Here is a 13,573-nt window from a genome sequence, read left to right as displayed (position 1 = left end):
TCAGCCCCTTGTGCAGCAGGTTCTTTTCACCTCCCTGCATAGACTTGCCAATTAGGGGGTCTCTTTTCTCAGTCAGTGATGTTAACCTGTGTTGCTTTTCTCTCAGGATGCCTGGCCAGGTTTCTGAAGTGATTTGTGGGCATCTGAGATCTTCCTTTGTTTTTGTCACTGCTTCCTGGGAGGAGGAAGAGTGGCACTGATGGGAAATGTCTTGCTATTTATAGGCTGTCTGGCTCTTGTGTCTCCTGTGGTTGGATAGAGGAGGCAGCATGATGTTTATTTACTTTACTTTTACACCACCCATGCCTCAGCCTGAGTTTCTCACCATGAGCTTGCTGCTGAGATTTGTCTGATTTCTTTAATTTTTTTTTTTAAACAAGTGTATTTTATTGTATCCCAGAATGGGATGGGTTGGAAGGGACCTCTGGAGATCATCTCATCCCACCCCTCTGCTGAATTTTTTTTACCAGGGTCATCTAGGGCAGGATCTTGACTAAGAGCTTTTTTTGATGGCTGGTTTGGGGTCCTGATTACTGAATGATTAGTCTGATGGGACTGGGTGGCAATGAGAATCCTTCCTGTAGGATCCAGAACATGGAGTGAGGCTGGGGCTTGAGGCATGTCTGCATCTTCTGCATTCTGGGGGCAGGATGCAGGAAATTGGGACGTGGTCCAAGGCACAAGACTGAAGTCTTGCTATGCTTTGTATTCAATTATCCCCATAAGCCTCTTTGCTACATTTATCACAGCTCTATTAGCTTCTATTTTTGGCTTTAGTCAGATTTTCACTGCATTATAGGAGAGGAACTGATGAACTGGAAAGTAAAAATGAATGCTTAGCTCCTTTTGAAAGGCCCAGACTTGAACTCTCTTCATCTGTTGATTGCTCAGCTCCAGACATCAAGATGTGATGTACATGGCTAAAATTATCATGAGGTTTGTGGAAAGGGTCTTGTCAAACGTGGGCATGAGCATTGTCTGTTCTGGTGGGAGATACTAAAGAACAAAGCTACATCCTGCCCCTCTAGTTGTGGTTTCCAGAGAAATGGGGTGGGGACAAAATTTCCCTTCTAATGAAGGGGTGGTCAGCACCTTTGGCACCACTGTGAACTTGCTGGTGACCTCTGTAAGAGCAGCACCTTCTCAGAAGCAAACAGTATTTGGATTTATCCTCCCCACTCATAGATTTGGAGCTGGGGATGACCACAGGGGAGCAAAGGAGGCTCAGGGGAGACCTTCTGGCTCTGCACAGCTCCTGACAGGAGCCTGGAGCCAGGGAGGGGTCGGGCTCTGCTCCCAAAGAACAAGCACCACGAGAAGAGGAAACAGCCTCAAGCTGCACCAGGAGTGGCTGAGGTTGGACATGAGGAACAATTTCTTGCCCTGGAGGGTTGCCCAGGGCTGTGCCAGGCTGCCCAGGGCAGTGGTGGAGTCCCCACCCCTGGAGGGGTTCCCAAGCCGTGGAGATGTGGGGTGAGGGACATGGGGCAGCGGGGCCCTGGCCCTGCTGGGTAAACAATTGGCCTTGATGATCTTGAAGGTCTCTTCTAACCCAAACAATCCCATGATTTTTAGGTTCAGCCCACACCACTTTACATTCTTCTGCTTCAGGCAAGTTCCCAGAGCATGAGCTGGATCAGCAGGGATGCAGATGGTGCATCCCAGCCTGGTGCTGCAGCTGTGGCAGCCTCTGGAGAAAGGCAGCGCAGAACGTTGTGACAGAAGAGTGTGGGGACGGCAGCTGCCAGTGCTGCCACCACTGCATCTGCCAGAGATTTCAGGGAGCTGAGGTATCAGGCTCCAAACAAGGCATCTAACTTAATTCTGGTGTTGTTTCCCTCTCTGTATAATCTTCTCATCTTCATAGGAGGACAGAAAATCCCTCTCAGTGTTGAGACCTGACCTGTTTGATCTCTGCCTTGTGCTTCTGGAGCTGAGAGTTCCCCCTGCATGAACTTGCCCCTCACCTTTCTGTGTGTGGCAGGCCCAACCAAGTGACACAGAAGCTCTCCACAATTTTATTAGGCTGCTGGTGAGAGGCAATCCCTGCCTGACACGTACCCAAGAGCCCAATTTCATCAGCATTTGGCTGGACTCAAACTGTCGAGGCACCTCCTGCTAACTGAGACCTGTTGAGGGAACAGGATTCTTGCTAAAATGTGATCCCAAAGCTCCTATTCAATATCTAATTAAACATTTTGCTAATGCAGTGTGCCCATTTATAATATGTGGAGCCTGACTTGAGTCTCTTGGGAGCAGGCCAGTAAAGAATAGCACTGCAAATATTTATTTACTTCCCTTGTCCCTCACTGGCTCTGTTTTAAAGGGTGTGCAAAGCTGCAGGAAAGCTCCAGGGGGGGAAAACCCCCCTGGGAAACCCTTTGTGTCAGGCTGAATTGGAAAAAACAAACTCCAGGGTGCTGGTTTGCCATGAATTGCTCCTCACATCACATGTGGGGAAATGAATGAGGTGCCTGTGAATCCAATTCCCTTTGTCCTCGTTGGGGAGTGGATCAGCACAAGAGGAGAGGCACAAGGCCAGCAGAGAAAGAGGTGGGACCAGGCACCACTCAGGGAATCAAGAGGAGAGGCACAAGGCCAGCAGAGCAAGAGGTGGGAGCAGGCACCACTCATTTTCTGTCATTCCAGTGCCACTTGCTCCTTTTCTTCTCTACAGATTTAAAGAACAAACCAACCCCTGTGGTCCCTTGAAGTGCCTCTGAAGGTTTGGTGAGCACGGTGGCAGTGGTGGAGAAGAGGAATCCTTCCCATTGCCACTCTGGGTCCCTCCTCACTCCCAGAGGGAGGACAGAAAGCACATCACCCAGCCTGGCTGCACGTTAGAAAGCCAGCAGAGGAGTGCATTGAAGAGTCTGTGTCATCCCAGGGGTATAACAGAGAAAGATCTGGAGTCTTCTTCTCTCTTCACTAACTCCAAGGTCAACGTCCTACTCATCCCTTTCATGCTGCTCTGGATTTTTGCAGCTGTTTCTTGTTCTGAAGTAGGTTAAATGATTTCATATTTTCTATCTCAATCTAGTTAGATTTGTTAGAGCTGGTGTTAATCAAACCAGCTCTATTTGAAAGCTTGTTCTGAAGTAGGTTAAATGATTTCCTTTTCATATTTTCTACCTCAATCTAGTTAGATTTGTTAGAGCTGGTGTTAATCAAACCAGCTCTATTTGAAAGACTAAAACTATTCCAGCTGCAAAACCCACCTCTGGCGTGAGAGGGTGACCCCCCATCCATCACCTGACTTAGAAACCACTTTTTTTTGAAGAACAACTCTCACCCAGCTAAAAGGAACATAGAAACATGAAAAAAACCTCTCTCACCACAGCTTTTGTAATGTATTTCCAGCTTGTCCTCTTTGCAGACAGTGTGTGTTGGCCACTCCGTGCTGGCGTCGATGTAAAGCAGGGCTGAGAGGAGGATGAGGGTGTTTGATGGCTTCATGCTGCTGGTGGTTTGCTGGGTGAATTCTCTGCCTCTTGCCCACCCAGAGGAGGGAGATATTCCTTCTTTTCTCCAGGAGTTACTCCATCTGTGCCTGAGGAAGGGTGAAGTGAGGCAGCACAGCCTTCCCTGGCTGCACCCTGCTAGGAACAAGAGGCTAATCAGAGTTGGAGGTGGTTATTTCCGTGTGCTTAGACTTCTGCTTTCTCCTTAAACTAATGACAAATGAGCTAATTGCACCTACTCCCTGCACGGCTGCTGGAGCAGGGCAGCAAACTGTGCAGGTTTTTTTTTCTCTTCAAATCCAAGAATTTGAGTCGAGGCTTCACAGAGGCTTAGGGAGCCCTTCTGCCTGCAAAATATCATGATCCCAAATCACCCCGTCTTAATCACAGCAAGTCAGACTGAGTTTTGCAAGGTGGGCAGTTTGGTTTCTGTGTTGTTCTTGGTTCCAAATCTGTCTGCTGGAGGGAAGGGAGAAGTGTCTGATGGAGCTGACACCAAATAAGCAAGCCTGGAAACATTTAGGAGTGAATCCTTTCTACCTGACTCTGCTAAATCCCCCATTTACGTTCATTTTGTTCCACAGTTCTTAGCAATCTGCTATTGAACAGCACACCCAATCAGGTAAATCTAGACTTAAATTATTTCTCCTTCTGTCCTCCTGGTTATTTAACTGCTCACTAGTGATACCGTGCACTTATTTGCACCAGGGTTTTTATTTTAAAGCTGTGTTTTATGGAAATATCAGTGACTGTTGCAGACTGCAGGGACTGATGAGGAAGGAAAGTACTGGAGGTGCAGCAACCCTCCCTAAACTTCTCCAATTCTGCTTAAGATCCAGGGTTGGAATAGAATTTCAAGCTCCAGTTGCCAAAAAGGTCTTTCCTGGACAGAGCATCAACTGGAAAAAAAACCCTACAAGCTGAATTCAACCCTAAAGCAAATATCTGCAATAGTCTTTGAGCTGAAGATGGTGAGAAATTGGCTCTGTAGCCTGAGAGCAGAATAAAAAGATCACTTTGGCCATCTCAGCCTTGCTTGCTCTGAAGGCTTTGAGTGTCATTTGCTCCACCACTAAGTGAAGCTGAAGAAGAGAAAGCCAATGGACTTGAGCAAGCAGGAGAGCAACTAAAAGGATAATTAGGAAATAATGCTAACCAGCAGAGCTGCTCCTCAGGCACAATCCTGGCCTGAGCAAAGGTAATAAAAGGAATCCCATGTATTAAGGAAGGGGCCAACATTTCAACCCTGATATATTAAATTGAAAAGCCAATTTGGCACAGTCCAAGAGGCCTTTGGATATTGAGGTTCAGACCTGCTTTGTGGTTTTGGATGCTGTCAGAATGGTCCATCAGATGTCTACAGGTAGGGTGAGAATCCAGGTAACTGTCCTCAGGCATGGAGCATGGATGAGTCAGGTGGAGAGATTGGGGTGACACATCTGTCTGGTTGGACTGGATTTTGGTTGTACCCAGTCGATAGGTGATGAAATGAAGCAGGGTTGCCAAGGGGATGGCAAGGAGGGAGGTCTGTGGTCATTGTAAGACATCTAAACTAGAGGCACGTAAAGTAGAAGTCCCTTCCCACAAAGGTCTCCAAAGACTAAATGAAGCAGGGTTGCCAAGGGGATGGTAAGGAGGGAGGTCTGTGGTCACTGTCAGACATTTAAACTAGAGGCAGGTGAAGTAGAAGTCCCTCCCTACAAAGGCCTCCAAAGACAGTGAAAATTGGATGTAGACATTTATCACAAAATGCCAAGTTCTTCAGGACTGTGAGAACAGAACCTCTGGATTGTGTTTTTCTTGTAGGAATGACCTCACCATGGTCCTTCATTTAAAATGTTGCTCAGTAACAACAAATAAAAGGGCAAATGCTTCAAAGAGGGATCACAAAATGAACCAAATTAGGTTCAGGACTGCTCCTAGGATGAAATCATTGGAAGCTGGGAAGATGTGGGGGAGCTCAGGAGCTCCACTACACCCAGCAAGTGCTTCCACCATTCCCCCATCTGCTGCTCAGACTCTCTCTTGCTCTTTTGAGACATCTGAGGTTTTTTTTTTGGTGGTGGTTTGTTGTTTTTTTGGCAGTGCTCCTGCCGCTGACTCAAAATGCCAAATCACAAGATGATTTTGAGGGGCGTGAGGTTGGAACGTGTCTCCAGTAGTTTGAGGGTAGCCAGTGTGTTTGGGGACACACAACCAGGATGCCTCGTGGTTTGGAAAGCAGTGTTGCCACTTCCACTTGGTCCCACCACGTAGCTCTCGGTGGGAAGGGAATTTTACCCCGAGATGTTCAAGTTTACAACTCCTCCTCCAGGCACTGTTTCACCATCTCATTCCCTGTGTAATCCTTGCATCTTGCAGGAGCTTTATTACCAACTCCATCTGTTCCAAGAGCTGCTTTCCCTTCAAACAGCCAAAGCCTGTGGGATGAGAAACTGCATCTCAACCAAGCAGTGGGAATTCTGTTTTGGCAGGGTGCTTAGCTGGCCAACAAATGTTTCTTTATCTCCCTGGTTGAAGGTTTTGACCATGAAGGTGAGAAGCTCAAAAATATAGTGGCTGGACTCGATCTTAAAGGTTTTTTCCAGCCTAAACCTTTCTAAGATTTTCAATGCCTGTAAAGAAAGATATTTACATAAAGAGAGGCAGTGGCTTCATACATTTAGAGCACTCTTCACCTTGTTTGGATGCTTCTGCTGTATTAAAGACTGAAAAGGCCTCTTGTTCCTCATCAAGAAGATGATTATAGCTCTAATAGAGTTGAGAAGGGTAAAGACACAGACTAGGGCAGATAAATCAGTGTCTGTAACTCCTTGGGCTGGCTGATACAAGACTGCTGATACAACTCCACCAGCAATTCTCACAACCCCACCCTCAAGCAGCTTATTCCACCTGCCTCTCCTGCTTCTCCCCCACAGCCAGTACCAGCTTCATGGAGAAAGGATGGCAATAAAGAGGGATTTGGGGTTTTTTTTGTTACCACTCCCCTTTCAGCTTGTGGTCAGTATTGAGTCATAACTCATTTAGTAGACAGCAACATCTCTTGATTGCACAACATGCTATTAAGTAACCCAATGATAGATATAAAATTAATAGATAGCATTAATTTACAGTTGTACCATTTTGCCCAGTTACATCATCTACACTCAAATCTGATGTTTCCAGTACCTTTCCTCAGGCAATGTTGGCTTGATGGGGTATTGACAGTTGCTGAGGCACAGGCAGCCTCCTAAAACTCCATCCCCAAACCCTCCTTACTCTATGAGATCTCCCCTCTGGATTTCATAGAATCTTTTTGGTTGGAAGAGACCTTTAAGATCATCAAGCCCAACCATTACCCAACACTGCCAGGTCCCCACTAAACCCTCAGCACCACATCTACAGGGATGTGGACTCCACACTTTCCCTGGGCTTGACAACCCTTTTGGAGAAGACTTTCTTCCTCAGGTCCAACCTAAACCTCCCATGGTACAACATGAGGCTGTTTCCTCTTGTCCTATTGCAACTCACAAGGCAAATTATTCTCCTTCAACCTTGATTCCTCCTCTACCTACCTCCAGTTAATGCAAGGAGTTTCCTACCTGAGGCACAACCTTCATCCCAGAGCTACAAAACTGCCTGTTTTTCACACCCTGCTTTGGGCTCACTCACCATCCTTGCCCTTGAATTGTTTTAATTACTCTCTGGGTTGGTTCCCTGCAGAGGTTTAACCAGTCAGGAGGCTCAGTGCTCCCATGGGGCCCCTTGCTGACGTCCATACAGCTGCACCTACGCTGTGGGTTTTGCCAAAATACTTCTGGGTCTGTTGTTTTTCCAAGGCTCCTTGCCAAGTGGTTGTGTTTGCAAAACTTCTTCACACGTAGACCTGGAGAGTGCTTCACGTGGTCTCAGCAATGGGGTTTCCTCCTAAGAGTTTCTTTATTTAAAGACTTTTTTTTCTCCCCTGTATATTGGACTTCCATGATAAGGTGAATCCAAACCAAAGTTTAAGTTCATTCTTGCAAGCCAAAATATTTTTGTGTATATTTTGGTGTCTTTGTGTGTGCTCCCGTGTCATACAAGGGAACATTTTCCCAGAAAAAGCTTCATGGTAAAAGCTTTGCTGATTTTTCTTCCTTTTTCTTGCAGTTCTGAGCAGTTCTGCCTCATCTTTCTCAGCGTGAGTCTCCTGCTAGTGAACGACAGCCAGTGAAAATTTCTCAGCAAAGAGATGGGTGTTTTTTTCAGAGGAGAGAACTTCACTCTCCATAAAAGTCAAATCCTCCTGCTGGGTTTGTAATAATGGATTTAAAATTTTAAACAGCAAAGCCTAGAAATGCAACAGAAGATGCTACACCACCCCCCCTATTTCCAGCTGCACCTGAGAGAAGGTGAGTTTTGTTTTCTGAGCTTTCTGCAGGGCTGGAGGTGTTTGAAGTGCTGTCAGCAGCATCACTGATGGGGCTTGTGCACAGCTTTAATATTAACTAACCAACGTTTGATGTAAGGAACAGACTTTCTGGCCCTAAAAATTCTGTTGACAGGTTTCCCCAGGCCAGCAAGGGACACCTGTAGGCATCAAGTATCTATAGCCAAGTGCACAGGGTGGGATGATGTGACCATTCATAGTCCTGCAAGCGTTGTGTTGGGGAACTTGGCAACTCAGCAGGGGTTTTGTGCCCTTCCAGGCAAGAAAGCAGGGCTTAAATTAGGCAGGAATTTTGGATTTCCTTGGCCTACTTGGCCATTTGCTCCCTTTTGGTGCCCCAGCCTTCCCTAAGCTATATTCCTCCTTTCTTGACTGGTGGATGGTGAGGCTGGATTCGTTTGGCTGCATGGAAAAGAGGAGCTGAAGGAAGTGCAGCTGAAGGAAGACTGAGCTTCAACTGGATTCTGATGGATTTTAGGAGTGAATTTCAGACTGGTCAGCCTCTTGCCAAGAAGTTGTGAGTCTGATGCCAAAGAGTTTCATCATTGCTGCTGAGGTTCTCCGAGCTACGTTCTTCCAGCAGAAGTGCCTCTGTTAAGGGAGTTTGCTCCTGGTGAAGCTGTTGCTGAGTTGATCTCACTGTTCCCAGGCTGGAGACACATCAGGGTGTCTGAGTGTCCTCCTGACACCAACGATGAGAATGCAGGGAGGTCACTTTTTTGGGTGGCTTGTGCTGTGGGTTCAAACTCTGCTTCAGTGGAAGGTGTCCATCCCTCCACGTTGAGCTGCTGCAAACCAAACCATGGGAGGAGGGAGCAGAGCCTGGCCCAGGCTTCTCTTTCCTAGGTGGGAGGAAGAACAGGCTACGTCCATCCCTTCCTCAGGAGACAGGGATGCCTTCAGCTGAGGTGAGGGGTTCAGGCTTGCTAAAATCTGAATTTTCTCCTTGGTTCCCCAAGGGTGCAACGAGCTGTTCCTCACTCTGCTACCTCAGCCAGGCGCTCCAGCAGGCACAAGTTGGTGTGGATTGCATCTGATGTGAGGGTGGGATGGAGCTGAGAGCAATCTGTGATGGGAATTTGCCAACAAGGCAGTAATTTTAGAGATGGGATTACACATGCAAAGGGCCATTGCCACTTTCTCTAATGTTTCTAGAGAGAAACGACAGGAGGCATTTTTGGATGAGGTTGCTACAGTGTTGAGGTGGGACAGCAGGGATCCTTCTTTGGTGGTATGAGAAGGTTAAGAAGTCCAGAAGTCCACAGCTGTAATCTGTTCGTTGCTCCCCTGATTTCAGCTGAGACAAAAGAGTGAAAAAAGCATCATCTTTGGTCCAGGTCCTGGCCTGAGGCCACATTATAATGTTTTTGTGCCTCTTCAGGAAGCCAAACTCCCTTTAATGAGAGTTTCTTAGGAATGGGGCAAGTACTATATTAGGATGAGCTGCTTTTTCTCAATGGATCTTCAGAAAGCATCATCTGGGAGAACTTCCAGCTCATTCTACCTTCTGTTTCCTTAATAGAAGTCAATATGAACTGCAGCTATGAGGTATTTCTTGTATGTAGATTGCTAAAATTAATGAATGGACCTTCTTGTCCCAGGAGGGGACAAGGATACCTGTCTCCAGAGAAGCTATCTGTCCTTGTCTGCTAGCTTTCCTTTTCAGAGAGGCAAATGCTTTCTGAGTTAGCAAGGACCCAGCAGTTTGGACTAGCTAAGCCAAATTTGGATGTGACCGAGATGAAAAAGTGGAATTTTCTTTTTTTTTTAGAGTTTCCTCTGGCAGAGAAAAGTTTCTCTAGCTTAGTCAAAAGGCTGTCTGAATCCTTTTCCTAGCAGAAACGTGCTCGCCTTCCCTCCCACTTCTCCTGCAGTCTCTTCCAGAGGATGGGTGGTGGTGTGAAGGAGCAGTTGCATTGGTTTTGGGGGGGTTGGGTTTGCTGTGAGCACCCCAGCCTGAGCTGGAAAGAATGACGTGAGGAAATAGGCTTGCAGAGCCTGGGGAGAAGCTTTGCAGACCACCTGGCCTTCAAATTCCTGGCACTGCTCAAACTTGTCTCTGTAGGAAATCCACGTTCCAAGTCAAGCTCGGGTCACATGAGAGAATGAATTTGGCAGGGAGAGGATGAGTCCCTACTGATCTGCCAACAAATCCACCCCGAGCATCCTGCTCCGTGGCTCTGTGCTTAGAATAGAGCAGCACAACTGACAGCCCAGCAGAGGAAAAAGGGACTTAGAGAAGTGCCTGGAGGAGGCTTCTGCAGGCTGAACCAACTCCCCTTAGCACTGTGTTCCCCTCCCACATTAAAAAATAAGAGGCAAGGACTAAGGGCTTGAAAGCAAAGAGAATTAAGGGGATAGGAAAAAAGATTCCCCCTTAGTTTTCTGTGTTGCTACTAGGAAGGCTCCAGTTCTCCTGGGTGCTGCTTAGTCTCTCAAAATACGTATAAAAGTAGGGGAAATTCATCCTTCTGTGCCCACCTGACCTCTGGCATCATTCCTACCCACTGGTGAGGCATTGCCATGTGCCTTGAAGTTGTTTTGCACATTGTTTTCCCCAAAATATCTCAGCTTCAGAGCAATTTGGGCAAAGAAAATGAAATTCAAAGTGACTCTGGCACAGTTGGAGTAGAAATAAGCTAAGTGCTTAATGCAGGTGCTCTGAGAGGACATAAAATCTATCTTCATTTTTGGGCTTTTGTGTTAGGTGCTCCCTGGTCGTGTTTGTGTGGGATGCTCAGAGGTTTTCTTGCATTGAGCACGTCTGGGATTGGGGAGGTTTCTTTATTACAGAAAGGTGAGATTTTTGAGGTGGCCAGTCAACAACTGGCAGTGCTTGAACATCCCTTTGAGCTGCTTGGATGATGCCCCTCATACAGAAGAGCCCCTTGGGGCTGTATAATTGGAAACACAGGACTTTCTACCCAAGCTACCAATTTTTTGAACATCAGAGGTCTGAAATTAGGTATGCAAATGAACCCTTCTATATGCAGAAGCACAACTATAACTCCATCAGCCCTGGTGTTCAGGGTTGCTGCTGGAAGATCTCACTGTGGGCACTCAAGGCTGAAGCTCTGAGCTGTGGTGCTTCCAAGAGGCATTGAGCAACCACACTTTTGAGTTTTGTTCTTTTGAATTTGTGGCTGTGGCTGTGTGTGTGTGTGTTTTAGTTGCATATTTCTTTCTCTACGTTATATAAATATAAGGCATAATATTTATCTTCTAGAAGTAAATACACCTATGTCTAAACAAACAGACAGACAGCCTAAATATCAATATTGATCTGCATTTTTATGAGGGTGACCTAAGTTCTGCTAGGAGACAATTAGAAATAGCCAATTATTCACTGGACTGGAGAACTCCCTGAAGAAAAGAAAACCTTTTAAAATCCAGATAGGAGAAAAGCAACTGAGGCTGATGGCAGAAGTCCCTCCCGTGGGAGTCGTGCAGATAGTGTGGGGATGGCTGTAGTTGGGTGAAAAAGCATTTTGTTTTCCTTCAGATTGTCTCCTCCAGTGCTCTCCTGTCTTTACAAGGACAGGGAAGGATGATGGGCAGGAGGTTGTGACGTGCCTGAGGTCTGGAGTCTGGGAGCTGGATTATTCAGCTCTGTGTTGGAGCTGTACCTGCTCTGTGACTCTCAGGGGCTCTGGTTTGTTCATGGGAAATGCTCCTGCTCCCAGTTTGTACTAACCAGATATGTAAGCAGCAAGAGGAGGCAGGAAAGATGCTGAAGTTATTTCCAAAGCAGTCTTTGGTGAAAGAGCACCTGCTTCAGGCTGAATGAAGCATCCTCTTCCTCCTTCTCTGCAGGCAGAGGTGCCAGCATGGCACACTGGGGATGATTTTCAAGGGGAAAACATCCATTTCCCAGTGCCCCCAAAATCTGGAGGAATCCAGACTTCTACTCTGCTCAGACTGGCACTGTGGATGGCAGAGCAGGTAGCCTGTGAAGGAGTCAGTTCAGCTGTGGTGTTAAAGAAAATGTCTTTGGTGTGAGGGTGCAGAGCCTGGAGCAGCTGCCCAGAGAGGCTGTGGAGTCTCCTGCTCTGGAGAGATCCCAAACCCACCTGGCTGTGACCCTGGGCACCCTGCTGTGGGTGGCTGGATGAGATGCTCTCCAGAGGTCCCTTCCAGCCCCACCACACTGGGATCCTGGGGCACATGGAGCTGTCAGCAATGAAAAGGACCAGACCTCAAAGTCTCACGTAGCCGTGGGGCAGGAGCACGTTGGAAGTTCTCCCTTAAGGCTTTGCCTGGGTGTGCCTCGCTCTCATGGAAGCTTTCTCTTACCATTTTGCCTTCAGATTTTCCCAGGAGGGGCTGTGGCCCTTCCCTGCTTGCAGGGCTGGAAGAGGAGAGCAAAGGGATGGCCAGGTCCTGCTGGAGATGTCCTGGGTGGCTCCACACATCGATTTCCAGGCGAGCCACCTGATGGTGCTGTTTGTCCAAGTTCCTGCCTGCGGTGGGTCCTCTAAGCCTGCAGAGCTGTGGACCTGCACGTAGAGAGATCTGCCTCATCACAGGGCCGTTGAATTAATAAATAAACGATAAAAAAAACACCCAATCTGCATCACCCACCTGGCTCTGGTAGTGGGGGCTCACCTTCGGGAGACCCGGGGGCAACAACAGATGGGGTTTATAAGCTCCATTTCAAGCCAGTGCCTTGGAAATGAGCTGGGGGAGGCCAGGCCTGGGTGTCTGTGTGTTTTGTGGAGGCTGACGACGCCTTGCTAGGTTTTCCTGATTTATTTTGTATTCTCCTCACAGTCTCCACCGTGGAGCTTTCCCGGACGAGGATTAACCACCAGAAGCGGTGCAGTGCAGCTCTGGCAGCCTCCCTGGAAACCACACGTCCTGAATGCTGATGAGAGCTGAGAGCAGGATGGCAAATCCCCCCCCCTCTCCTGCTCCAACAGCACCCCAGGCAAAGAACAGCCCTTGGGGACACCCCTGTTGCCCCCCAGGCAAAGAGCAGCCCTAGGGGACACCCCCGTTCCTGCAGCTTTGCAGGAGCTCACATCAAAACGTGCAGGTGAGGGGGGAAATGCAAACTGGGGGGATGCTCCTGCCCAGCAGCAGGTGCCCATGGAGGGGGCCAGGTCCCCCATTTGCTCTGGAGGGTGCAGGTTGGTCTTTGCCATCACAAGGACCAAGCTCCTCTGTGAAGGACCAGTGGTGGGATGCTTTGCAGCGATGGGGATGAGGGTGTGAACAACCAGGGCTGACACGTAGGGAGACCAAACCAGCTCATGCTCCTGCCTCTCCCACTTCATCTCCTGCCTGTGGGAGGACCAGGGAGCAAAACTCAGCCAGGGAGCAAAACTCAGCCAGGGAGCAAAACTCAACCCGGGAGTAAAACTCAACCCGGGTTGCCCCAGTCGCTGCCCCCCACCCCTGGCAGCAGCACCGGGGGGGTCCCTCTGAAGGGAAGGAGCTGGCTCCTCATTTGTTTCTGGCTGTCAGGATGATGAGCCTGACCAGATTCCTTTCTGTTTGTGTTTGCTGCTTGTCTGTGCTGACAAAACACGGGTCGTTTGTAGCTCCCTGGCTTCGGTTGGCTGCTGTTCCATTTTCATGCCAGGCGTTTCCTCGCAGGTCGTTTCCTCGGCGTGTTGCTGGGCCCTTTAACAAATGGGAGCTGATGAATATTTCATCCTCCTTTCCCCAGGAATTCTGTCGAGCTCCGTGGCAGCACGGGGAA

General features: G+C 48.1%; 1 protein-coding gene across 1 annotated transcript in view; it reads right to left on the bottom strand.

Moving 5' to 3' along the window:
- LY86 (lymphocyte antigen 86) overlaps positions 1-3,456 on the bottom strand; it is a 22,018-nt gene extending 18,562 nt beyond the window's left edge. The window contains exon 1 of the mRNA XM_008945043.1: positions 3,336-3,456. Coding sequence (XP_008943291.1) covers positions 3,336-3,456 — 121 coding nt within the window. The remainder of the gene's footprint in view (positions 1-3,335) is intronic.
- Positions 3,457-13,573: the final 10,117 nt, after the last annotated feature.

This window comes from Merops nubicus, unplaced genomic scaffold (genome assembly GCF_000691845.1).
Source record: "Merops nubicus isolate BGI_N331 unplaced genomic scaffold, ASM69184v1 scaffold448, whole genome shotgun sequence".
Classification (NCBI taxonomy): Eukaryota; Metazoa; Chordata; class Aves; order Coraciiformes; family Meropidae; genus Merops; species Merops nubicus.
Note: the sequence above shows the minus strand (reverse complement) of the source record. Positions and strands in the feature narration are given on the sequence as shown.